General features: G+C 56.1%; 1 protein-coding gene across 2 annotated transcripts in view; it reads left to right on the forward strand.

The window, feature by feature from the left end:
* The window catches only part of LOC140425684 (testis-specific serine/threonine-protein kinase 5-like), a 193570-nt gene extending 168359 nt beyond the window's left edge, over positions 1-25211 (forward strand). For both annotated transcript variants that reach the window (XM_072510180.1, XM_072510181.1), the window contains one exon: positions 24797-25211. In XM_072510180.1, coding sequence (XP_072366281.1) covers positions 24797-25206 — 410 coding nt within the window. In that variant the 3' untranslated portion in view covers positions 25207-25211. The remainder of the gene's footprint in view (positions 1-24796) is intronic.
* The last annotated feature ends 423 nt before the right edge of the window (positions 25212-25634 follow it).

Raw genomic sequence — 25634 nt, forward strand, 5'->3', positions numbered from 1 at the left:
AGTGCTCACTGACCCATACTGGCTCCCATTCCCCCATCCCCCCCAGTGCTCACTGACCTACACTGGCACCCATTCCCCCATCCCCCCCCCCCCAGTGCTCACTGACCTACACTTGCTCCCAGTCCCATTCCCCTTTCACCCCCAGTGCTCACTGACCTACACTGGCTCCCAGTCCCATTCCCCTATCACCCCAGTGCTCATTGACCTACACTGGCTCCCATTCCCCTATCACCCCCAGTGCTCACTGACCTACACTGGCTCCCAGTCCCATTCCCCATCACCCCCAGTGCTTACTGACGTACACTGGCTCCCAGTCCCATTCCCCTATCACCCCCAGCGCTCACTGACCTACACTGGCTCCCAGTCCCATTCGCCATCACCCCCAGTGCTCACTTATCTACACTGGCTCCCAGTCCCATTCCCCTATCACCGCCAGTGCTCACTGACCTACACTGGCTCCCAGTCCAATTCCCCCATCACCCCCAGTGCTCACTGACCAACACTGGCTCCCAGACCCATTCCCCATCACTCCCAGTGCTCACTGACCTACACTGGCTCCCAGTCCAATTCCCCTATCACCCCCATTGTTCACTGATCTACACTGGCTCCCAGTCCCATTCCCCTACCACCCCCAGTGCTCACTGGCCGACACTGGCTCCCAGTCCCATTCCCCTTTCACCCCCAGTGCTCACTGACCTACACTGGCTCCCAAACCCATTCCCCTATCACCCCCAGTGCTCACTGACCTACACTGGCTCCCAGTCCCCTATCACCCCCAGTGCTCACTGACCCACACTGGCTCCCATTCCCCCATCCCCCCCAGTGCACACTGACCTACACTGGATCCCAGTCCCATTCCCCTATCACCCCTAGTGCTCACTGACCCACACTGGCACCCATTCTCCCATCTCCCCCAGTGCTCACTGATCTACACTGGCTCCCAGTCCCCTATCACCCCCAGTGCTCACTGACCTACACTGGCTCCCAGTCCCATTCCCCTATCACACAGTGCTCACTGACCTACACTGGCTCCCAGTCCCATATCACCCCCAGTGCACACTGACCTACACTGGCTCCCAGTCCCATTCCCCTATCACCACTAGTGCTCACTGACCTACACTGGCTCCCAATCCCATTCCCCTATCACCCCCAGTGCTCACTGACCCACACTGGCTCCCATTCCCCATCCCCCCCAGTGCTCACTGACCTACACTGGCACCCTTTCCCCCATTCCCCCCCCCAGTGCTCACTGACCGACACTTGCTCCCAGTCCCATTCCCCTTTCACTCCCAGTGCTCACTGACCTACACTGGCTCCCATTCCCCTATCACGCCCAGTGCCCACTGACCTACACTGACTCCCATTCCCATTCCCCTATCACCTCCAGTGCTCACTGACCTACACTGGCTCCCATTCCCCTATCACGCCCAGTGCTCACTGACCTACACTGGATCCCATTCCCCTATCACCCCGAGTGCTCAATGACCTACACTGGATCCCAGTCCCATTCCCCTATCACCCCCAGTGCTCACTGACCTACACTGGCCCCCAGTTCCATTCCCCTATCACCCCCAGTGCTCAATGGCCTACACTGGCTCCCATTCCCCTATCACCCCCAGTGCTCACTGACCGACACTGGTTCCCAGTCCCATTCCCCTATCACACAGTGCTCACTGACCTACACTGGCTCCCAGCCCCACTCCCCTATCACCCCCAGTGCTCACTGACCTGCACTGGCTGCCAGTCCCCTATCACCCCCAGTGCGCACTGACCTACACTGGCTCCCATTCCCCTATCCCCCCCAGTGCTCACTGACCTACACTGGATCCCAGTCCCATTCCCTTATCACCCCCAGTGCTCACTGACCTACACTGGCTCCCAGCCCCATTCCCCTATCACCCCCAGTGCTCACTGACCTACACTGGCTCCCAGACCCATTTCCCTATCACGCCCAGTGCTCACTGACCTACACTGGCTCCCAGTCCCATTCCCCCATCACCCCCAGTGCTCACTGACCTACACTGGCTCCCAGTCCCATTCCCCCATCACCCCCAGTGCTCACTGACATACACTGGCTCACAGTCCCCTATCACCCCCAGTGCTCACTGACCTACACTGGCTCCCATTCCCCTATCACCCCCATTGCTCACTGACCTACACTGGCTCCCAGTCCCATTCCCCTATCACCCCCAGTGCTCACTGACCTACACTGGCTCCCAGTCCCATTCCCCTATTACCCCCAGTGCTCACTGACCTACACTGGCTCCCAGTCCCATATCACCCCCAGTGCTCACTGACCTACACTGGCTCCCAGTCCCATTCCCCTATCACCCCTAGTGCTCACTGACCTACACTGGCTCCCAATCCCATTCCCCTATCACCCCCAGTGCTCACTGACCCATACTGGCTCCCATTCCCCCATCCCCCCCAGTGCTCACTGACCTACACTGGCACCCATTCCCCCATCCCCCCCCCCCCAGTGCTCACTGACCTACACTTGCTCCCAGTCCCATTCCCCTTTCACCCCCAGTGCTCACTGACCTACACTGGCTCCCAGTCCCATTCCCCTATCACCCCAGTGCTCATTGACCTACACTGGCTCCCATTCCCCTATCACCCCCAGTGCTCACTGACCTACACTGGCTCCCAGTCCCATTCCCCATCACCCCCAGTGCTTACTGACGTACACTGGCTCCCAGTCCCATTCCCCTATCACCCCCAGCGCTCACTGACCTACACTGGCTCCCAGTCCCATTCGCCATCACCCCCAGTGCTCACTTATCTACACTGGCTCCCAGTCCCATTCCCCTATCACCGCCAGTGCTCACTGACCTACACTGGCTCCCAGTCCAATTCCCCCATCACCCCCAGTGCTCACTGACCAACACTGGCTCCCAGACCCATTCCCCATCACTCCCAGTGCTCACTGACCTACACTGGCTCCCAGTCCAATTCCCCTATCACCCCCATTGTTCACTGATCTACACTGGCTCCCAGTCCCATTCCCCTACCACCCCCAGTGCTCACTGGCCGACACTGGCTCCCAGTCCCATTCCCCTTTCACCCCCAGTGCTCACTGACCTACACTGGCTCCCAAACCCATTCCCCTATCACCCCCAGTGCTCACTGACCTACACTGGCTCCCAGTCCCCTATCACCCCCAGTGCTCACTGACCCACACTGGCTCCCATTCCCCCATCCCCCCCAGTGCACACTGACCTACACTGGATCCCAGTCCCATTCCCCTATCACCCCTAGTGCTCACTGACCCACACTGGCACCCATTCTCCCATCTCCCCCAGTGCTCACTGATCTACACTGGCTCCCAGTCCCCTATCACCCCCAGTGCTCACTGACCTACACTGGCTCCCAGTCCCATTCCCCTATCACACAGTGCTCACTGACCTACACTGGCTCCCAGTCCCATATCACCCCCAGTGCACACTGACCTACACTGGCTCCCAGTCCCATTCCCCTATCACCACTAGTGCTCACTGACCTACACTGGCTCCCAATCCCATTCCCCTATCACCCCCAGTGCTCACTGACCCACACTGGCTCCCATTCCCCATCCCCCCCAGTGCTCACTGACCTACACTGGCACCCTTTCCCCCATTCCCCCCCCCAGTGCTCACTGACCGACACTTGCTCCCAGTCCCATTCCCCTTTCACTCCCAGTGCTCACTGACCTACACTGGCTCCCATTCCCCTATCACGCCCAGTGCCCACTGACCTACACTGACTCCCATTCCCATTCCCCTATCACCTCCAGTGCTCACTGACCTACACTGGCTCCCATTCCCCTATCACGCCCAGTGCTCACTGACCTACACTGGATCCCATTCCCCTATCACCCCGAGTGCTCAATGACCTACACTGGATCCCAGTCCCATTCCCCTATCACCCCCAGTGCTCACTGACCTACACTGGCCCCCAGTTCCATTCCCCTATCACCCCCAGTGCTCAATGGCCTACACTGGCTCCCATTCCCCTATCACCCCCAGTGCTCACTGACCGACACTGGTTCCCAGTCCCATTCCCCTATCACACAGTGCTCACTGACCTACACTGGCTCCCAGCCCCACTCCCCTATCACCCCCAGTGCTCGCTGACCTGCACTGGCTGCCAGTCCCCTATCACCCCCAGTGCGCACTGACCTACACTGGCTCCCATTCCCCTATCACCCCCAGTGTTCACTGACCTACACTGGATCCCAGTCCCATTCCCTTATCACCCCCAGTGCTCACTGACCTACACTGGCTCCCAGCCCCATTCCCCTATCACCCCCAGTGCTCACTGACCTGCACTGGCTCCCAGTCCCATTCCCCTATCACCCCCAGTGCTCACTGACCTGCACTGGCTCCCAGTCCCATTCCCCTATCACCCCCAGTGCTCACTGACCTACACTGGCTCCCAGACCCATTTCCCTATCACGCCCAGTGCTCACTGACCTACACTGGCTCCCAGTCCCATTCCCCCATCACCCCCAGTGCTCACTGACCTACACTGGCTCCCAGTCCCATTCCCCCATCACCCCCAGTGCTCACTGACCTACACTGGCTCCCAGTCCCCTATCACCCCCAGTGCTCACTGACCTATACTGGCTCCCAGTCCCATTCCCCTATCACCCCCAGTGCTCACTGACCTACACTGGCTCCCAGACCCATTCCCCATCATCCCCAGTGCTCACTGACCTACACTGGCTCCCAGTCCCATTCCCCATCACCCCCAGTGCTCACTGACCTACACTGGCTCCCAGTCCCTGATCACCCCCAGTGCTCACTGACCTACACTGGCTCCCATTCCCCTATCAACCCCAGTGCTCACCGACCTACACTGGCGCCCAGTCCCATTCCCAATCACCCCCAGTGCTCACTGACCTACACTGACTCCCAGTCCCATTCCCCATCACCCCCAGTGCTCACTGACCTACACTGGCTCCCAGTCCCTGATCACCCCCAGTGCTCACTGACCTACACTGGCTCACATTCCCCTATCACCACCATAGAATCATAGAAGTTTACAGCATGGAAACAGGCCCTTTGGCCCAACCAGTCCATGCCGCCCAGTTTTTACCATTAAGCTAGCCCCAGTTGCCCGCACTTGGCCCATAACCCTCTATACTCATCTTACCCATGTAACTATCTAAATGCTTTTTGAAAGACACAATTGTACCCGCTTCTACTACTACCTCTGGCAGCCCATTCCAGACACTCACTACCCTCTGAGTGAAGAAATTGCCCCTCTGGGCCCTTCTGAATCTCTCTCCTCTCACCTTGAACCTATGCCCTCTAGTTTTAGACTCCCCTACCTTTGGGAAAAGATGTTGACTATCTACCTTATCTATGCCCCTCATTATTTTATAGACCTCTATAAGATCACCCCTAAGCCTCCTACGCTCCAGGGAAAAAAGTCCCAGTCTATCCAGCCTCTCCTTATAATTCAAACCATCAAGTCCCGGCAACATCCTAGTAAATCTTTTCTGCACTCTTTCTAGTTTAATAATATCCTTTCTATAATAGGGTGACCAGAACTGCACACAGTATTCCAAGTGTGGCCGTACCAATGTCTTGTACAACTTCAACAAGACGTCCCAACTCCTGTATTCAATGTTCTGACCAATGAAACCAAGCATGCCGAATGCCTTCTTCACCACCCTGTCCACCTGCGACTCCACCTTCAAGGAGCTATGAACCTGTACTCCTAGATCTCTTTGTTCTATAACTCTCCCCAACGCCATACCATTAACTGAGTAGGTCCTGGCCTGATTCGATCTGCCAAAATGCATCACCTCACATTTATCTAAATTAAACTCCATCTGCCATTCGTCGGCCCACTGGCCTAATTGATCAAGATCCCGTTGCAATCCTAGATAACCTTCTTCACTATCCACTGTGCCACCAATCTTGGTGTCATCTGCAAACTTACTAACCATGCCTCCTAAATTCTCATCCAAATCATTAATATAAATCACAAATAACAGTGGACCCAGCACCGATCCCTGAGGCACACCACTGGTCACAGGCCTCCAGTTTGAAAAACAACCCTCTACAACCACCCTCTGCCTTCTGTCGTCCAGCCAATTTTGAATCCAATTGGCAACCTCACCCTGGATCCCGTGAGCTTTAACCTTCTGCAACAACCTACCATGCGGTACCTTGTCAAAGGCTTTGCTAAAGTCCATGTAGACAACGTCCACTGCACTGCCCTCATCTACCTTCTTGGTCACTCCCTCAAAAAACTCAATCAAATTTGTGAGACATGATTTTCCACGCACAAAGCCATGCTGACTGCCCCGAATCAGTCCTTGCCTCTCTAAATGCTTGTAGATCCTGTCTCTCAGAATACCTTCTAGCAACTTACCTACTACAGACGTTAGGCTCACCGGTCTGTAGTTCCCAGGCTTTTCCCTGCTGCCCTTCTTAAACAAGGGCACAACATTCGCCACTCTCCAATCTTCAGGCACCTCACCTGTGGCTGCCGATGATTCAAATATCTCGGTTAGGGGACCCGCAATTTCCTCCCTAGCCTCCCACAACATCCTGGGATACATTTCATCAGGTCCCGGGGATTTATCTACCTTGATGCGCTTTAAGACTTCCAGCACCTCCTCCTCTGTAATATGCACATCTCAAGACATCACTATTTATTTCCCTTAATTTCCTAACATCCATGCCTTTCTCCACCGTGAATACCGATGAGAAATATTCATTCAGGATCTCACCCAACTCTTGTGGCTCTGCACATAGATGTCCTTGTTGATCCTTAAGAGGCCCGACTCTGTCCCGAGTTACTCTTTTCCCCTTTATGTACCTGTAGAATCTCTTTGGATTCTCCCTTGCATTATTTGCCAAAGCAATTTCATGTCCCCTTTTTGCCCTCCTGATTTCCCTCTTAACTCTATTACGACAATCTCTATACTCTTCAAGGGATCTACTTGATCCCAGTTGCTTATGTACGTCATATGCCTCCTTCTTCTTTTTGACCAGAGTCTCAATATCTCGAGTCATCCAGGGTTCCCTACTTCTACCAGCCTTGCCCTTCACTCTAAAGGGAATGTGCTTACCCTGCACCCTGGTTAACACATTTTTAAAAGCCTCCCATTTACCAGCCGTCCCTTTGCCTGCCAATAGTCTCCCCCAATCTACCTCTGCAAGTTCCTGTCTGATACCATCAAAATTGGCCTTGCCCCAATTAAGAATTTTAACTCTTGGGCCAGACCTATCATTCTCCATAGCTATCTTAAAACTAATGGAATTATGGTCACTTGTCCCAAAGTGATCCCTCACTAGCACTTCTGTCACTTGCCCTTCCTTATTTCCCAAGACGAGGTCAAGTTTTGCCCCCTCTCTAGTCGGTCCATCCACATACTGAATGAGAAATTCCTCCTGAATACACTCAACAAATTTCCCTCCATCCAAGCCCCTAATGCTATGGCTGTCCCAGTCAATGTTGGGAAAGTTAAAGTCCCCTACTACTACCACCCTATTATTCTTGCAGCTATCTGTAATCTCCTTACATATTTGCTCCTCAATTTCCCGCTGACTATTTGGGGGCCTGTAGTACAGTCCTACCAAGGTGATCTCTCCCTTCTTATTTTTCAGTTCCACCCATATAGACTCAGTGGGCGAACCCTCGGATATATCCCCTCTAAGTACTGCCGTGATGTTCTCCCTAATCAAAAACGCCACTCCCCCTCCTCTCTTACCTCCTGTTCTATCCTTTCTATAGCATCTGTACCCCGGAACATTGAGCTGCCAGTCCTGCCCCTCCCTTAGCCATGTTTCAGTCATAGCTATAATATCCCAGTCCCATGTGCCCGTCCATGCCCTGAGTTCATCCGCTTTGCCCGTCAGGCCCCTTGCATTGAAATAAATGCAGTTTAATGTAGACCTTCCTTGCTCTCTGCCCTGCTTTCTCTGGTCATGCTTTACACACTCTCCCTTCCTGCCTTTTGTTTCTGTCCCCACTGACTTCCTACATCGGTTCCCATCCCCCTGGCACATTAGTTTAAACCCTCCCCAACTGCACTAGCAAACACCCCCCCCCCCCCGAGAACATTGGTTCCGGTCCCACCCAGATGCAGACCGTCCGATTTGTACAGGTCCCACCTCCCCCAGAATCGGTCCCAATGTCCCAGGAATTTGAAACCCTCCCTCTTGCACCATCTCTCAAGCCACGTATTCATCCTAGCTATCCTGTCATTCCTACTCTGACTATCACGTGGCACTGGTAGCAATCCTGAGATTACTACCTTTGAGGTCCTACTTTTTAGTTTAACTCCTAACTCCCTAAATTCAGCTTGTAGGACCTCATCCCGTTTTTTACCTATGTCGTTGGTGCCTATATGCACCACGACAGCTGGCTGTTCACCCTCCCCCCCCAGAATGTCCTGCAGCCGCTCCGAGACATCCTTGACCCTTGCACCAGGGAGGCAACATACCAACATGGATTCTCGTTTGCGTCCGCAGAAACGCCTGTCTATTCCCCTTACAATTGAATCCCCTATCACTATAGCTCGGCCACTCTTTTTCCCGCCCTTCTGTGCAGCAGAGCCAGCCACGGTGCCATGAACCTGGCTGCTGCCACCTTCCCCTGGTGAGCCATCTCCCCCAACAGTTTCCAAAACGGTAAATCTGTTTTGGAGGGAGATGACCGCAGGGGATCCCTGCACTGCCTTCCTACTCTTCCTCTGTCTGTTGGTCACCCTTTCCCTATCTGCCTCAGTAATTTTAATCTGCGGTGTGACCAATTCACTGAATGTGCTATCCACAACTTCCTCAGCATCGCGGATGCTCCAAAGTGAGTCCATCCACAGCTCCAGAGCCGTCAAGCGGTCTAACAGGAGCTGCAGTTGGACACACTTCTTGCAGATGAAGGAGTCAGGGACACCAGAAGGGTCCCTGACTTGCCACATCTCACAAGAGGAGCATGACACGGGTCTGAGCTCTCCTGCCATGACTTAAACCTGAAGTTAAATTTGAACTACACTACACAGCTAAGAGAAAGTCAAAGAGAGAGAAATCACTTACCAGTTACAAGCCAATCACTTACCTGCTGGCTGTGATGTAATTGCTCCAGAGACTCCCTCACAGCTCTGCTTCTCTGCACCTCCTTCAGGTGAGCACCAAATTCCCTGAACTAGTTACTTAATTTGATTTTTTTTTTTTTTTTGTCACTCCCCTCTTACCCGAACTCAGCCTTACCCAAACTCAGATACACTCTGTTTGCCTCCAGCACTCTGTTTCTATAGGCACTTCAGCCACACCCTTTGTATCCTTCCTGATTTACAGTCTTCCAATAGGCCTGCTCCCAAAACTGATCTCTCTCCCGAACAGCTGACCTGCAAGGTAAGGAAGTGGTTAAGCAGTACTTACCTCACCCACGGCGCGCCCTTTTAAACTGTCCCCTCTGCCTCGCAGCTCCCGCGCTTTTTGAAACTCCCGCGCTGTTTCCAAGGTCCCGGCTCCCTCTCTCTCCCGAACAGCTGACCTGCAAGGTAAGGAAGTGGTTAATCAGTACTTACCTCACCCACGGCGCGTCCTTTTAAACTGTCCCCTCTGCCTCGCAGCTCCCGCGCTTTTTGAAACTCCCGCGCTGTTTCCAAGGTCCCGGCTCCCTCTCTCTCCCGAACAGCTGACCTGCAAGGTAAGGAAGTGGTTAAGCAGTACTTACCTCACCCACGGCGCGCCCTTTTAAACTGTCCCCTCTGCCTCGCAGCTCCCGCGTTTTTGAAACTCCCGCGCTGTTTCCAAGGTCCGGGCTCCCTCTCTCTCCCGAACAGCTGACCTGCAAGGTAAGGAAGTGGTTAAGCAGTACTTACCTCACCCACGGCGCGCCCTTTTAAACTGTTCCCTCTGCCTCGCAGCTCCCGCGCTTTTTGAAACTCCCGCGCTGTTTCCAAGGTCCCGGCTCCCTCTCTCTCCCGAACAGCTGACCTGTTAGCCTTCACTGACCTACACTGGCTCCCATTCCCCTATCACCCCCAGTGCTCACTGACCTACACTGGCTCCCAGTCCCATTCCCCCATCAACCCCAGTGCTCACTGACCTACACTGGCTCCCATTCTCCTATCATCCCCAGTGCTCACTGACCTACACTGGCTCCCAGTCCCATATCACCCCCAGTGCTCACTGACCTACACTGGCTCCCATTCCCCTATCACCCCCAGTGCTCACTGACCTACACTGGCTCCCATTCTCCTATCACCCCCAGTGCTCACTGACCTACACTGGCTCCCATTCTCCTATCACCCCCAGTGCTCACTGACCTACACTGGCTCCCAGTCCCATATCACCCCCAGTGCTCACTGACCAACACTGGCTCCCATTCCCCTATCACCCCCAGTGCTCACTGACCTACACTGACTCCCAGTCCCATTCCCCATCACCCCCAGTGCTCACTGACCTACTATGGATCCCAGTCCCATTCCCCTATCACCCCCAGTGCTCACTGCCCTACACTGGCTCCCATTCCCCTATCACCCCCAGTGCTCACTGACCTACACTGGCTCCCATTCCCCTATCACCCCCAGTGCTCACTGACCTACACTGGCTCCCAGTCCCCTATCACCCCACGTGCTCACTGACCTACACTGGCTCCCATTCCCCCCCCCCCCAGTGCTCACTGACCTACACTTGCTCCCAGTCCCATTCCCCTTTCACCCCCAGTGCTCACTGCCCTACACTGGCTCCCAGTCCAATTCCCCTATCACCCCCAGTGCTCACTGACCTACACTGGCTCCCATTCCCCTATCACCCCCAGTGCTCACTGACCTACACTGGCACCATTCCCCGATCACCCCCAGTGCTCACTGACCTACACTGGCTCCCAGTCCCATTCCCCATCACCCCCAGTGCTCACTGACCTACACTGGATCCCAGTCCCATTCCCCATCACCCCCAGTGCTCACTGACGTACACTGGCTCCCAGTCCCATTCCCCTATCACCCCCAGTGCTCACTGAACTACACTGGCTCCCAGTCCCATTCCCCATCACCCCCAGTGCTCACTGACCTACACAGGCTCCCAGTCCCATTCCCCATCACGCCCAGTGCTCACTGACCTACACTGGCTCCCAGTCCCTGATCACCCCCAGTGCTCACTGACCTACACTGGCTCCCATTCCCCTATCAACCCCAGTGCTCACCGACCTACACTGGCTCCCAGTCCCATTCCCCATCACCCCCAGTGCTCACTGACCTACACTGACTCCCAGTCCCATTCCCCATCACCCCCAGTGCTCACTGATCTACACAGGCTCCCATTCCCCTATCAACCCCAGTGCTCACTGACCTAAACTGGCTCCCAGTCCCATTCCCCTATCACCCCAGGTGCTCACTGATCTACACTGGCTCCCAGTCCCATTCCCCTATCACCCTCAGTGCTCATTGACATACACTGGCTCTCAGTCCCATTCCCCCATCACCCCCAGTGCTCACTGAGCTACACTGGCTCACATTCCCCTATCACCCCCAGTCTTCACTGACGTACACTGGCTCCCATTCCCCTATCACCCCCAGTGCTCACTGACCTACACTGGCTCCCAGTCCCATTCCCCCATCAACCACAGTGCTCACTGACCTACACTGGCTCCCATTCTCCTATCAACCCCAGTGCTCACTGACCTATACTGGCTCCCATTCTCCTATCACCCCCAGTGCTCACTGACCTACATTGGCTCCCATTCCCCTATCACCCCCAGTGATCACTGACCTACACTGGCTCCCAGTCCCATTCCCCTATCACCCCCAGTGCTCACTGCCCTACACTGGCTCCCATTCCCCTATCACCCCCAGTGCTCACTGACCTACACTGGCTCCCATTCCGCTATCACCCCCAGTGCTCACTGACCTACACTGGCTCCCAGTCCCCTATCACCCCCAGTGCTCACTGACCTACACTGGCTCCCAGTCCCATTCCTCTATCACCCCAGTGCTCACTGACCTACACTGGCTCCCAGTCCCCTATCACCCCCAGTGCTCACTGACCTACACTGGCTCCCATCCCCCTATCACCCCCAGTGCTCACTGACCTACACTGGCTCCCAGTCCCATTCCCCTATCACCCCCAGTGCTCACTGACCTACACTGGCTCCCATTCTCCTATCACCCCCAGTGCTCACTGACCTACACTGGCTCCCATTCTCCTATCACCCCCAGTGCTCACTGATCTACACTGGCTCCCAGTCCCATATCACCCCCAGTGCTCCCTCACCTACACGGGCTCCCATTCCCCTATCACCCCCAGTGCTCACTGAACGACACAGGCTCCCAGTCCCATTCCCCCATCACCCCCAGTGCTCACTGACCTACACTGGCTCACATTCCCCTATCACCCCCAGTCTTCACTGACCTACACTGGCTCCCATTCCCCTATCACCCCCAGTGCTCACTGACCTACACTGGCTCCCATTCTCCTATCACCCCCAGTGCTCATTGAACTACATTGGCTCCCATTCCCCTATCACCCCCAGTGCTCACTGACCTACACTGGCTCCCAGTCCCATTCCCCGATCACTCACAGTGCTCACTGACCTACACTGGCTTCCATTCCCCTATCACCCCCAGTGCTCACTGACCTACACTGGCACCCATTCCCCCCCCCACCCCTGTGCTCACTGACCTACACTGGATCCCAGTCCCCTATCACCCCCAGTGCTCACTGACCTACACTGGCTCCCATTCCCCTATCAACCCCAGTGCTCACCGACCTACACTGGCTCCCAGTCCCATTCCCCATCAACCCCAGTGCTGACTGACCTACACTGGCTCCCAGTCCCATTCCCCATCACCCCCAGTGCTCACTGACCTACACTGGCTCCCAGTCCCTGATCACCCCCAGTGCTCACTGACCTACACTGGCTCCCATTCCCCTATCAACCCCAGTGCTCACTGACCTACACTGGCTCCCAGTCCCATTCCCCTATCACCCCCAGTGCTCACTGACCTACACTGGCTCCCAGTCCCATTCCCCCACCCCCCCCCCCCCAGTGTTCACTGACCTACACTTGCTCCCAGTCCCATTCCCCCATCACCCCCAGTGCTCACTGACCTAAACTGGCTCCCAGTCCCATTCCCCTATCACCCCAGGTGCTCACTGATCTACACTGGCTCCCAGTCCCATTCCCCTATCACCCTCAGTGCTCATTGACATACACTGGCTCTCAGTCCCATTCCCCCATCACCCCCAGTGCTCACTGAGCTACACTGGCTCACATTCCCCTATCACCCCCAGTCTTCACTGACGTACACTGGCTCCCATTCCCCTATCACCCCCAGTGCTCACTGACCTACACTGGCTCCCAGTCCCATTCCCCCATCAACCACAGTGCTCACTGACCTACACTGGCTCCCATTCTCCTATCAACCCCAGTGCTCACTGACCTATACTGGCTCCCATTCTCCTATCACCCCCAGTGCTCACTGACCTACATTGGCTCCCATTCCCCTATCACCCCCAGTGCTCACTGACCTACACTGGCTCCCAGTCCCATTCCCCCATCCCCCCCAGTGCTCACTGCCCTACACTGGCTCCCATTCCCCTATCACCCCCAGTGCTCACTGACCTACACTGGCTCCCATTCCGCTATCACCCCCAGTGCTCACTGACCTACACTGGCTCCCATTCGCCTATCACCCCCAGTGCTCACTGACCTACACTGGCTCCCATTCCCCTATCACCCCCAGTGCTCACTGACCTACACTGGCTCCCAGTCCCATTCCCCTATCACCCCCAGTGCTCACTGACCTACACTGGCTCCCAGTCCCATTCCCCCATCCCCCCCAGTGCTCACTGACCTACACTTGCTCCCAGTCCCATTCCCCCATCACCCCCAGTGCTCACTGATCTACACTGGCTCCCATTCTCCTATCACCCCCAGTGCTCACTGACCTACACTGGCTCCCAGTCCCATTCCCCTATCACCCGCAGTGCTCACTGACCTACACTGGCTCCCAGTCCCATTCCCCTATCACCCCCAGTGCTCACTGATCTACACTGGCCCCAGTCCCATATCACCCCCAGTGCTCCCTCTCCTACACTGGCTCCCATTCCCCTATCACCCCCAGTGCTCACTGACCGACACAGGCTCCCAGTCCCATTCCCCCATCACCCCCAGTGCTCACTGACCTACACTGGCTCACATTCCCCTATCACCCCCAGTCTTCACTGACCTACACTGGCTCCCATTCCCCTATCACCCCCAGTGCTCACTGACCTACACTGGCTACCAGTCCCATTCCCCCATCAACCCCAGTGCTCACTGACCTACACTGGCTCCCATTCTCCTATCACCCCCAGTGCTCATTGAACTACATTGGCTCCCATTCCCCTATCACCCCCAGTGCTCACTGACCTACACTGGCTCCCAGTCCCATTCCCCGATCACTCACAGTGCTCACTGACCTACACTGGCTTCCATTCCCCTATCACCCCCAGTGCTCACTGACCTACACTGGCACCCGTTCCCCCCCCCCCACCCCAGTGCTCACTGACCTACACTGGATCCCAGTCCCCTATCACCCCCAGTGCTCACTGACCTACACTGGCTCCCATTCCCCTATCAACCCCAGTGCTCACCGACCTACACTGGCTCCCAGTCCCATTCCCCATCAACCCCAGTGCTGACTGACCTACACTGGCTCCCAGTCCCATTCCCCATCACCCCCAGTGCTCACTGACCTACACTGGCTCCCAGTCCCTGATCACCCCCAGTGCTCACTGACCTACACTGGCTCCCATTCCCCTATCAACCCCAGTGCTCACTGACCTACACTGGCTCCCAGTCCCATTCCCCTATCACCCCCAGTGCTCACTGACCTACACTGGCTCCCAGTCCCATTCCCCCACCCCCCCCCCCCCAGTGTTCACTGACCTACACTTGCTCCCAGTCCCATTCCCCCATCACCCCCAGTGCTCACTGACCTAAACTGGCTCCCAGTCCCATTCCCCTATCACCCCAGGTGCTCACTGATCTACACTGGCTCCCAGTCCCATTCCCCTATCACCCTCAGTGCTCATTGACATACACTGGCTCTCAGTCCCATTCCCCCATCACCCCCAGTGCTCACTGAGCTACACTGGCTCACATTCCCCTATCACCCCCAGTCTTCACTGACGTACACTGGCTCCCATTCCCCTATCACCCCCAGTGCTCACTGACCTACACTGGCTCCCAGTCCCATTCCCCCATCAACCACAGTGCTCACTGACCTACACTGGCTCCCATTCTCCTATCAACCCCAGTGCTCACTGACCTATACTGGCTCCCATTCTCCTATCACCCCCAGTGCTCACTGACCTACATTGGCTCCCATTCCCCTATCACCCCCAGTGCTCACTGACCTACACTGGCTCCCAGTCCCATTCCCCCATCCCCCCCAGTGCTCACTGCCCTACACTGGCTCCCATTCCCCTATCACCCCCAGTGCTCACTGACCTACACTGGCTCCCATTCCGCTATCACCCCCAGTGCTCACTGACCTACACTGGCTCCCATTCGCCTATCACCCCCAGTGCTCACTGACCTACACTGGCTCCCATTCCCCTATCACCCCCAGTGCTCACTGACCTACACTGGCTCCCAGTCCCATTCCCCTATCACCCCCAGTGCTCACTGACCTACACTGGCTCCCAGTCCCATTCCCCCATCCCCCCCAGTGCTCACTGACCTACACTTGCTCCCAGTCCCATTCCCCCATCACCCCCAGTGCTCACTGACCTACACTGGCTCCCATTCTCCTATCACCCCCAGTGCTCACTGACCTACACTGGCTCCCAGTCCCATTCCCCTATCACCCGCAGTGCTCACTGACCTACACTGGCTCCCAGTCCCATTCCCCTATCACCCCCAGTGCTCACTGATCTACACTGGCCCCAGTCCCATATCACCCCCAGTGTTCCCTCACCTACACTGGCTCCCATTCCCCTATCACCCCCAGTGCTCACTGACCGACACAGGCTCCCAGTCCCATTCCCCCATCACCCCCAGTGCTCACTGACCTACACTGGCTCACATTCCCCTATCACCCCCAGTCTTCACTGACCTACACTGGCTCCCATTCCCCTATCACCCCCAGTGCTCACTGACCTACACTGGCTACCAGTCCCATTCCCCCATCAACCCCAGTGCTCACTGACCTACACTGGCTCCCATTCTCCTATCACCCCCAGTGCTCACTGACCTACACTGGCTCCCATTCTCCTATCACCCCCAGTGCTCACTGACCTACATTGGCTCCCATTCCCCTATCACCCCCAGTGCTCACTGACCTACACTGGCTCCCAGTCCCATTCCCCGATCACTCACAGTGCTCACTGACCTACACTGGCTCCCAGTCCCATTCCCCCACCCCCCCAGTGTTCACTGACCTACACTTGCTCCCAGTCCCATTCCCCCATCACCCCCAGTGCTCACTGACCTACACTGGCTCCCAGTCCCATTCCCCATCACCCCCAGTGCTCACTGACGTACACTGGCTCCCAGTGCCATTCCCCATCACCCCCAGTGCTCACTGACCTACACTGGCTCCCAGTCCCTGATCATCCCCAGTGCTCACTTACCTACACTGGCTCACATTCCCCTATCACGCCCAGTGCTCACTGACCTACACTGGCTCCCATTCCTCTATCACCCCCAGTGCTCACTGACCTACACTGGCTCCCAGTCCCATTCCCCATCACCCCCAGTGCTCACTGACCGACACTGGCTCCAATTCCCCTATCACCCCCAGTGCTCACTGACCTACACTGGCCCCCAGTCCCATTCCCCTATCACCCCCAGTGCTCGGTGACCTACACTGGCTCCCAGTCGAATTCCCCTATCACCCCCAGTGCTCACTGACCTACACTGGCTCCCAGTCCCATTCCCCTATCACCCACAGTGCTCACTGACCTACACTGGCTCCCAGTCCCATATCACCCCCAGTGCTCACTGACCAACACTGGCTCCCAGTCCCATTCCCCTATCACCCCCAGTGCTCACTGACCTCCACTGGCTCCCAATCCCATTCCCCTATCACCCCCAGTGCTCACTGACCCACACTGGCTCCCATTCCTCCATCCCCCCCAGTGCTCACTGACCTACACTGGCTCCCATTCCCCTATCACCCCCAGTGCTCACTGACCTACACTGGCTCCCATTCCCCTATCACCCCCAGTGCTCACTGACCTACACTGGCTCCCAGTCCCATTCCCCTATCACCCCCAGTGCTCACTGACCTACACTGGCTCCCAGTCCCATTCCCCATCACCCCCAGTGCTCACTTACCTACACTGGCTCCCAGTCCCATTCCCCTATCACCGCCAGTGCTCAATGACCTACACTGGCTCCCAGTCCAATTCCCCCATCACCCCCAGTGCTCACTGACTAACACTGGCTCCCAGACCCATTCCCCATCACTCCCAGTCCTCACTGACCTACACTGGCTCCCAGTCCAATTCCCCTATCACCCCCATTGCTCACTGACCTACACTGGCTCCCAGTCCCATTCCCCTACCACCCCCAGTGCTCACTGACCGACACTGGCTCCCTGTCCCCTATCACCCCCAGTGTTCACTGGCCGACACTGGCTCCCAGTCCCATTCCCCTTTCACCCCCAATGCTCACTGACCTACACTGACTCCCAAACCCATTCCCCTATCACCCCCAGTGCTCACTGCCCTACACTGGCTCCCAGTCCCCTATCACCCCCAGTGCTCACTGACCCACACTGGCTCCCATTCCCCCATCCCCCCCAGTGCACACTGACCTACACTGGATCCCAGTCCCATTCCCCTATCACCCCTAGTGCTCACTGACCCACACTGGCACCCATTCTCCCATCCCCCCCAGTGCTCACTGATCTACACTGGCTCCCAGTCCCCTATCACCCCCAGTGCTCACTGACCTACACTGGCTCCCATTCCCCTATCACCCCCAGTGCTCACTGACCTACACTGGCTCCCAGTCCCATTCCCCATCACCCCCAGTGCTCACTGACCTACACTGGCTCCCAGTCCCATTCCCCATCACCCCCAGTGCTCACTGACCTACACTGGCTCCCATTCCCCTATCAACCCCAGTGCTCACTAACCTACACTGGCTCCCAGTCCCATTCCCCTATCACACCAGGTGCTCACTGATCTACACTGGCTCCCATTCCCATTCCCCTATCACCCCCAGTGCTCATTGACCTACACTGGCTCCCAGGCCCATTCCCCTATCACCCCCAGTGCTCACTGACCTACACTGGCTCCCAGTCCCATTCCCCTATCACCCCCAGTGCTCATTGACCTACACTGGCTCTCAGTCCCATTCCCCCATCACCCCCAGTGCTCACTGACCTACACTGGCTCACATTCCCCTATCACCCCCAGTCTTCACTGACCTACACTGGCTCCCATTCCCCTATCACCCCCAGTGCTCACTGACCTACACTGGCTCCCAGTCCCATTCCCCCATCAACCCCAGTGCTCACTGACCTACACTGGCTCCCATTCTCCTATCACCCCCAGTGGTCACTGACCTACACTGGCTCCCATTCTCCTATCACCCCCAGTGCTCACTGACCTACATTGGCTCCCATTCCCCTATCACCCCCAGTGCTCACTGACCTACACTGGCTCCCAGTCCCATTCCCCTATCACTCACAATGCTCACTGACCCACACTGGCTTCCATTCCCCTATCACCCCCAGTGCTCACTGACCTACACTGGCACCCATCCCCCCCCCCAGTGCTCACTGACCTACACTGGATCCCAGTCCCATTCTCCTATCACCCCCAGTGCTCACTGCCCTACACTGGCTCCCATTCCCCTATCACCCCCAGTGCTCACTGACCTACACTCGCTCCCTTTCCCCTATCACCCCCAGTGCTCACTGACCTACACTGGCTCCCAGTCTCCATCACCCCCAGTGCTCACTGACCTACACTGGCTCCCATCCCCCTATCACCCCCAGTGCTCACTGACCTGCACTGGCTCCCAGTCCCTTTCCCCTATCACCCCCAGTGCTCACTGACCTACACTGGCTCCCATTCTCCTATCACCCCCAGTGCTCACTGACCTACACTGGCTCCCAGTCCCATTCCCCTATCACCCCCAGTGCTCACTGACTTACACTGGCTCCCAGTCCCATTCCCCTATCACCCCCAGTGCTCACTGACCTACACGGTCTCCCATTCTCCTATCACCCCCAGTGCTCACTGATCTACACTGGCTCCCAGTCCCATATCACCCCCAGTGCTCACTGAGCTACACTGGCTCCCATTCCCCTCTCACCCCCAGTGCTCACTGACCGACACTGGCTCCCAGTCCCATTTCCCTATCACCCCCAGTGCTCACTGACCTACACTGGCTCCCAGTCCCATTCCCCTATCACCCCCAGTGCTCACCGACCTCCTACACTGGCTCTCAGTCCCATTCCCCCATCACCCCCAGTGCTCACTGACCGACACTGGCTCACATTCCCCTATCACCCCGAGTCCTCACTGACCTACACTGGCTCCCATTCCCCTATCACCCCCAGTGCTCACTGACCTACAGTGGCTCCCAGTCCCATTCCCCCATCAACCCCAGTGTTCACTGACCTACACTGGCTCCCATTCTCCTATCACCCCCAGTGCTCACTGACCTACACTGGCTCCCATTCCCCTATCACCCCCAGTGCTCACTGACCTACACTGGCTCCCAGTCCCATTCCCCTATCACTCCCAGTGCTCACTGACCCACTGGCTTCCATTCCCCTATCACCCCCAGTACTCACTGACCTACACTGGCACCCCCCCCCTCAGTGTTCACTGACCTACACTGGATCCCAGTCCCATTCCCCTATCACCCCCAATGCTCACTGACCTACACTGGCTCCCATTCCCCTATCACCCCCAGTGCTCACTGACCTACACTGGCTCTCATTCCCCTATCACCCCCAGTGCTCACTGACCTACACTGGCTCCCAGTCCCTTATCACCCCCCGTGCTCACTGACCTACACTGGCTCCCAGTCCCATTCCCCTATCACCCCCAGTGCTCACTGACCTACACTGGCTTCCATTCCCATAGTGCTCACTGACCTACACTGGCTCCCAGTCCCATTCCCCCAGTGCTCACTGACCTACACGGGATCCCAGTCCCATTCCCCTATCACCCCCAGTGCTCACTGACCTACACTGGCTCCCATTCCCCTATCACCCCCAGTGCTCACTGACCTACACTGACTCCCATTCCCCTATCACCCCCAGTGCTCACTGACCTACACTGGCTCCCAGTCCCCTATCACCCCCAGTGCTCACTGACCTACACTGGCTCCCAGTCCCATTCCCCTATCACCCCCAGTGCTCACCGACCTACACTGGCTCTCAGTCCCATTCCCCCATCAGTCCCAGTGCTCACTGACCGACACTGGCTCACATTCCCCTATCACCCCGAGTCCTCACTGACCTACACTGGCTCCCATTCCCCTATCACCCCCAGTGCTCACTGACCTACAGTGGCTCCCAGTCCCATTCCCCCATCAACCCCAGTGTTCACTGACCTACACTGGCTCCCATTCTCCTATCACCCCCAGTGCTCACTGACCTACACTGGCTCCCATTCCCCTATCACCCCCAGTGCTCACTGACCTACACTGGCTCCCAGTCCCATTCCCCTATCACTCCCAGTGCTCACTGACCCACTGGCTTCCATTCCCCTATCACCCCCAGTACTCACTGACCTACACTGGCCCCCCCCCCCAGTGTTCACTGACCTACACTGGATCCCAGTCCCATTCCCCTATCACCCCCAATGCTCACTGACCTACACTGGCTCCCATTCCCCTATCACCCCCAGTGCTCACTGACCTACACTGGCTCTCATTCCCCTATCACCCCCAGTGCTCACTGACCTACACTGGCTCCCAGTCCCCTATCACCCCCCGTGCTCACTGACCTACACTGGCTCCCAGTCCCATTCCCCTATCACCCCCAGTGCTCACTGACCTACACTGGCTCCCAGTCCCATTCCCCCAGTGCTCACTGACCTACACTGGCTCCCAGTCCCATTCCCCCAGTGCTCACTGACCTACACGGTATCCCAGTCCCATACCCCTATCACCCCCAGTGCTCACTGACCTACACTGGCTCCCATTCCCCTATCACCCCCAGTGCTCACTGACCTACACTGGCTCCCATTCCCCTATCACCCCCAGTGCTCACTGACCTACACTGGCTCCCAGTCCCCTATCACCCCCAGTGCTCACTGACCTACACTGGCTCCCAGTCCCATTCCCCTATCACCCCCAGTGCTCACTGACCTACACTGGCTCCCATTCTCCTATCACCCCCAGTGCTCACTGCTCTACACTGGCTCCCAGTCCCATTCCCCTATCACCCCCAGTGCTCACTGACCTACACTGGCTCCCATTCCCCTATCACCCCCAGTGCTCACTGACCGACACTGGGTCCCAGTCCCATTTCCCTAACACCCCCAGTGCTCACTGACCTACACTGGCTCCCAATCCCCTATCACCCCCAGTGCTCACTGACCTACACTGGCTCCCAGTCCCCTATCACCCCCAGTGCCCACTGACCCACACTGGCTCCCATTCCCCCACCCCCCCGAGTGCTCACTGACCTACACTGGATCCCAGTCCCATTCCCCTATTACCCCCAGTGCTCACTGACCTACACTAGATCCCAGTCCCATTCCCCTATCACCCCAAGTGCTCACTGACCTACAGTGGCTCCCATTCCCCTATCACCCCCAGTGCTCACTGACCTACACTGGCTCCCATTCCCCTATCACCCCCAGTGCTCACTGACCTACACTGGCTCCCATTCCCCTATCACCCCCACTGCTCACTGACCTACACTGGCTCCCAGTCCCATTCCCCTATCACCCCCAGTGCTCACTGACCTTCACTGGCTCCCAGTCCCATTCCACACCACCCCCAGTGCTCACTGACCTACACTGGCTCCCAGTCCCAGTCCCCTATCACCCCCAGTGCTCACTGATCTACACTGGCTCCCATTCCCCTATCACCCCCAGTGCTCACTGACCTACACTGGCTCCCAGTCCCATTCCCCTATCACCCCCAGTGCTCACTGACCTACACTGGCTCCCAGTCCCATTCTCCTCCTTGGATTCCGGCCTGCTGAGCATCCCCCATTCTAATTGCTCCACCAGTGACAGATGTGCCTTCAGCCCGTCTATATCAATCTGTAATCGAAGGCGAGCCTCCTCACAATTTGCCACCAGTTTATCGTATCATCTGGGAATTACTGATCAACCCTCCTATCTTCATGTCTAAATCATTGAAATAAACCACAAACAGCAATACCGAACCCTGCGGGACCCCACTGGGCACAGGCTTCCAGTCAGAAAAACACCCCTCGACCATCCCCCTCTGCTTCCTGCCACTCAGCCAATTCTGGATCCAACAAAGAAATGTACAGCACAGGAACAGGCCCTTCGGCCCTCCAAGCCCGTGCCGACCATGCTGCCCGACTAAACTACAATCTTCTACACTTCCTGGGTCCGTATCCCTCTATTCCCATCCTATTCATGTATTTGTCAAGATGCCCCTTAAACGTCACTATCGTCCCTGCTTCCACCAACTCCGGTAGCGAGTTCAAGGCACCCATTACCCTCTGTGTAAAAAAACTTGCCTCGTACATCTACTCTAAACCTTGCCCCTCGCACCTTAAACTTATACCCCCCAGCAATTGACCCCTCTACCCTGGGGAAAACCCTCTGACTATCCACTCTTGTCTATGCCCCTCATAATTTTGTAGACCTCAATCAGGTCGCCCCTCAACCTCTGTCATTCCAGTGAGAACAAACCGAGTTTATTCAACCGCTCCTCATAGCTAATGCCCTCCATACCAAGCAACATTCTGGTAAATCTCTTCTGCACCCTCTCTAAAGCCTCCACATCCTTCTGGTAGTGTTGCGACCAGAATTGAACACTATACTCCAAGTGTGGCCTAACTAAGGTTCTATACAGCTGCAACATGACTTGCCAATTCTTATACTCAATGCCCCGGCCAATGAAGGCAAGCATGCCATTTGCCTTCTTGACTACCTTCTCCACCTGTGTTGCCCCCTTCAGTGACCTGTGGACCTGTACACCTAGATCTCTCTGACTTTCAATACTCTTGAGGATTCTACCATTCACTGTATATTCCTACCTGCATTGGACCTTCCAAAATGCATTACCTCACATTTGTCCGGATTAAACTCCATCGGCCATCTCTCTGCCCAAGTCTCCAAACAATCTAAATCCTGCTGTGTCCTCCGACAGTCCTCATCACTATCCGCAATTCCACCAACCTGTGTCGTCTGCAAACTTACTAATCAGACCAGTTACATTTTCCTCCGAATTTATATATACCACAAACAGCAAAGGTCCCAGCACTGATCCCTGCAGAATACCACTCGTCACAGCCCTCCAATTAGAAAAGCATCCTTCCATTGCTACTCTCTACCTTCTATGACCTAGCCAGTTCTGCATCCACCGTGCCAGCTCACCCCTGATCCCGTTTGACTTCACCTTTTGTACTAGTCTACCATGAGGGACCTTGTCAAAGGCCTTACTGAAGTCCATATAGACAACATCCCCTGCCCTACCTGCATCAATCATCTTTGTGACCTCCTCGAAAAACTCTTATCAAGTTAGTGAGACACGACCTCTCCTTCACCAAAACCATGCTGCCTCTCACTAATACTTCCATTTGCTTCCAAATGGGAGTAGATCCTGTCTCAAAGAATTCTCTCCAGTAATTTCCCTCCCACTGACGTAAGGCTCACCGGCCTGTAGTTCCCGGGATTATCCTTGCTACCCTTCTTAAACAGAGGAACAACATTGGCTATTCTCCAGTCCTCCGGGACATCCCCTGAAGACAGTGAGGATCCAAAGATTTCTGTCAAGGCCTCAGCAATTTCCTCGCCAGCCTCCTTCAGTATTCTGGGGTAGATCCCATCAGGCCCTGGGGACTTATCTACCTTAACATTTTTCAAGACGCCCAACACCTCATCTTTTTGGATCTCAATGTGACCCAGGCTATCTCCACACCCTTCTCCAGACTTAATTCTCCAGATCCAATTTGCCAAATTTCCTTGGATTCCATGGGCTCGTACCTTCGCTATCAATCTCCCATGTGGGACCTTATCAAAAGCCTTGCTGACGTCCAAGTAGACTATGTCAAATGCCTCATCTACACACCTGGCCGGGCGGCACGGCGGCGCAGTAGTTGGCCCTGGGTCAGTCCGTGTAGAGTTTGCACATTCAGCCCATGAAGGCAGGGGTCTCACCCCCACAAGCTAAAGATGTGCAGGGTAGGTGGATTGGCCACACTAAATTGCACCTTTATTGTGCTGTGTTGAAAGACAGAGAGCCTCGAGCATCTCTTCCTGAAACAGAGCCCATTCATTTCTTCAATTGTCCTTTGGGATGTGGGCGTCGCTGACAAGGTTGACGTTTATTGCCCATCGCTAATTGCCCTCGAGAAGGTGGTGGTGAGCCGCCTGTTGAAACACCGCAGTCCATGTGATGCAGGTACACCCATGGTGCAGTGAGGGAGGAGTTCCAGGGGATGTTGTGACGGTGTAGGAATGGCAGGCAATATAAGGGAACTTCCAGATGGTGGTGTTCCCTTGCATCTACTGCCACTGGCCTTCTGGGTGGTAGAGGTCGCAGTTTTGAAAGGTGCTGTGGGAAGAGCCATGGCGAGTTGCTGGAGTGAATCTTGTCGGGGGCGGGGGGGGAGGAGTGAATGTCTTCAACTGAAGGGAATCGGCGATTTGCTTCTGTCACAAAATAATGTTTTGTGCCTCTGCAGGAGGAAACCATCCCGTGGGAAGAAGCCCGAAGGGGAGGAAAGTCCTTGTGATCTGCGACCCGAGCCTGAGCAAACTGAAACTCAAAATGGCGGCCGCGAGGCAGGTCTCCCCCGGCAACGGCTCGCCCCACGACAGGCAGGAAATGCTCATCTGCCCCCCGAACCACAAGCAGCCGCCCAGCAGCGCCGACAAACCGGTCAAACTCTTCACCCACGTGCCAAGGCCACCAACGGCGGCAAAACCCGCCCGCAGCTTTAAGAGGCCCGTGTCGGCCTCGTTGCAGAACCCGGGGCTGATTGGGAAACTGCTGGGCTCACAGGAGGGGCTCCGCTGCATTCGCCTCTCCAAATCCAGCCAACGGATCAACCTGACAGAACAGTATCTACCCCGGCGGCTCAAAGGATTCTAGGGTGGGGGTGGGGGCTTGTGCCAGGCCCCGTGGTCTTTCCCTCGCCGATTAGCTTTAAATGAATCCGCTGGCATTTTACCAATTCTTGTATCAAGACAAGTTGATCAATAAATAGCAAGAAACGGCAGCCAGTCGGGTGCCAAAGAAGTGGGGAGTTTGTTTTTTGGCTTCAGCGGGTGGTCCCGCGCGCCAAGGGCATTCAGCAGCCTTCTCCGAGCTTAATACATCTCTGCCTGTCACCCTGGGCTGGTGTGCAGGCTCCATGGTCCCGGGGGGGGGGGGGGGGGGGGGGGGAAGAGATCAGGTTAGATGATCCTAATGAATGGTAGAGCTGACTCGAGGGGCCGAATGGCCTCCTATTTTTCAGTGTTTAAGACACTCTGCCCATCCCCGATCGTTCAGAAGAGAATTGCCCATTTAAAGATATT

Source organism: Scyliorhinus torazame, chromosome 6 (assembly GCF_047496885.1).
Source record: "Scyliorhinus torazame isolate Kashiwa2021f chromosome 6, sScyTor2.1, whole genome shotgun sequence".
Taxonomy (NCBI): Eukaryota; Metazoa; Chordata; class Chondrichthyes; order Carcharhiniformes; family Scyliorhinidae; genus Scyliorhinus; species Scyliorhinus torazame.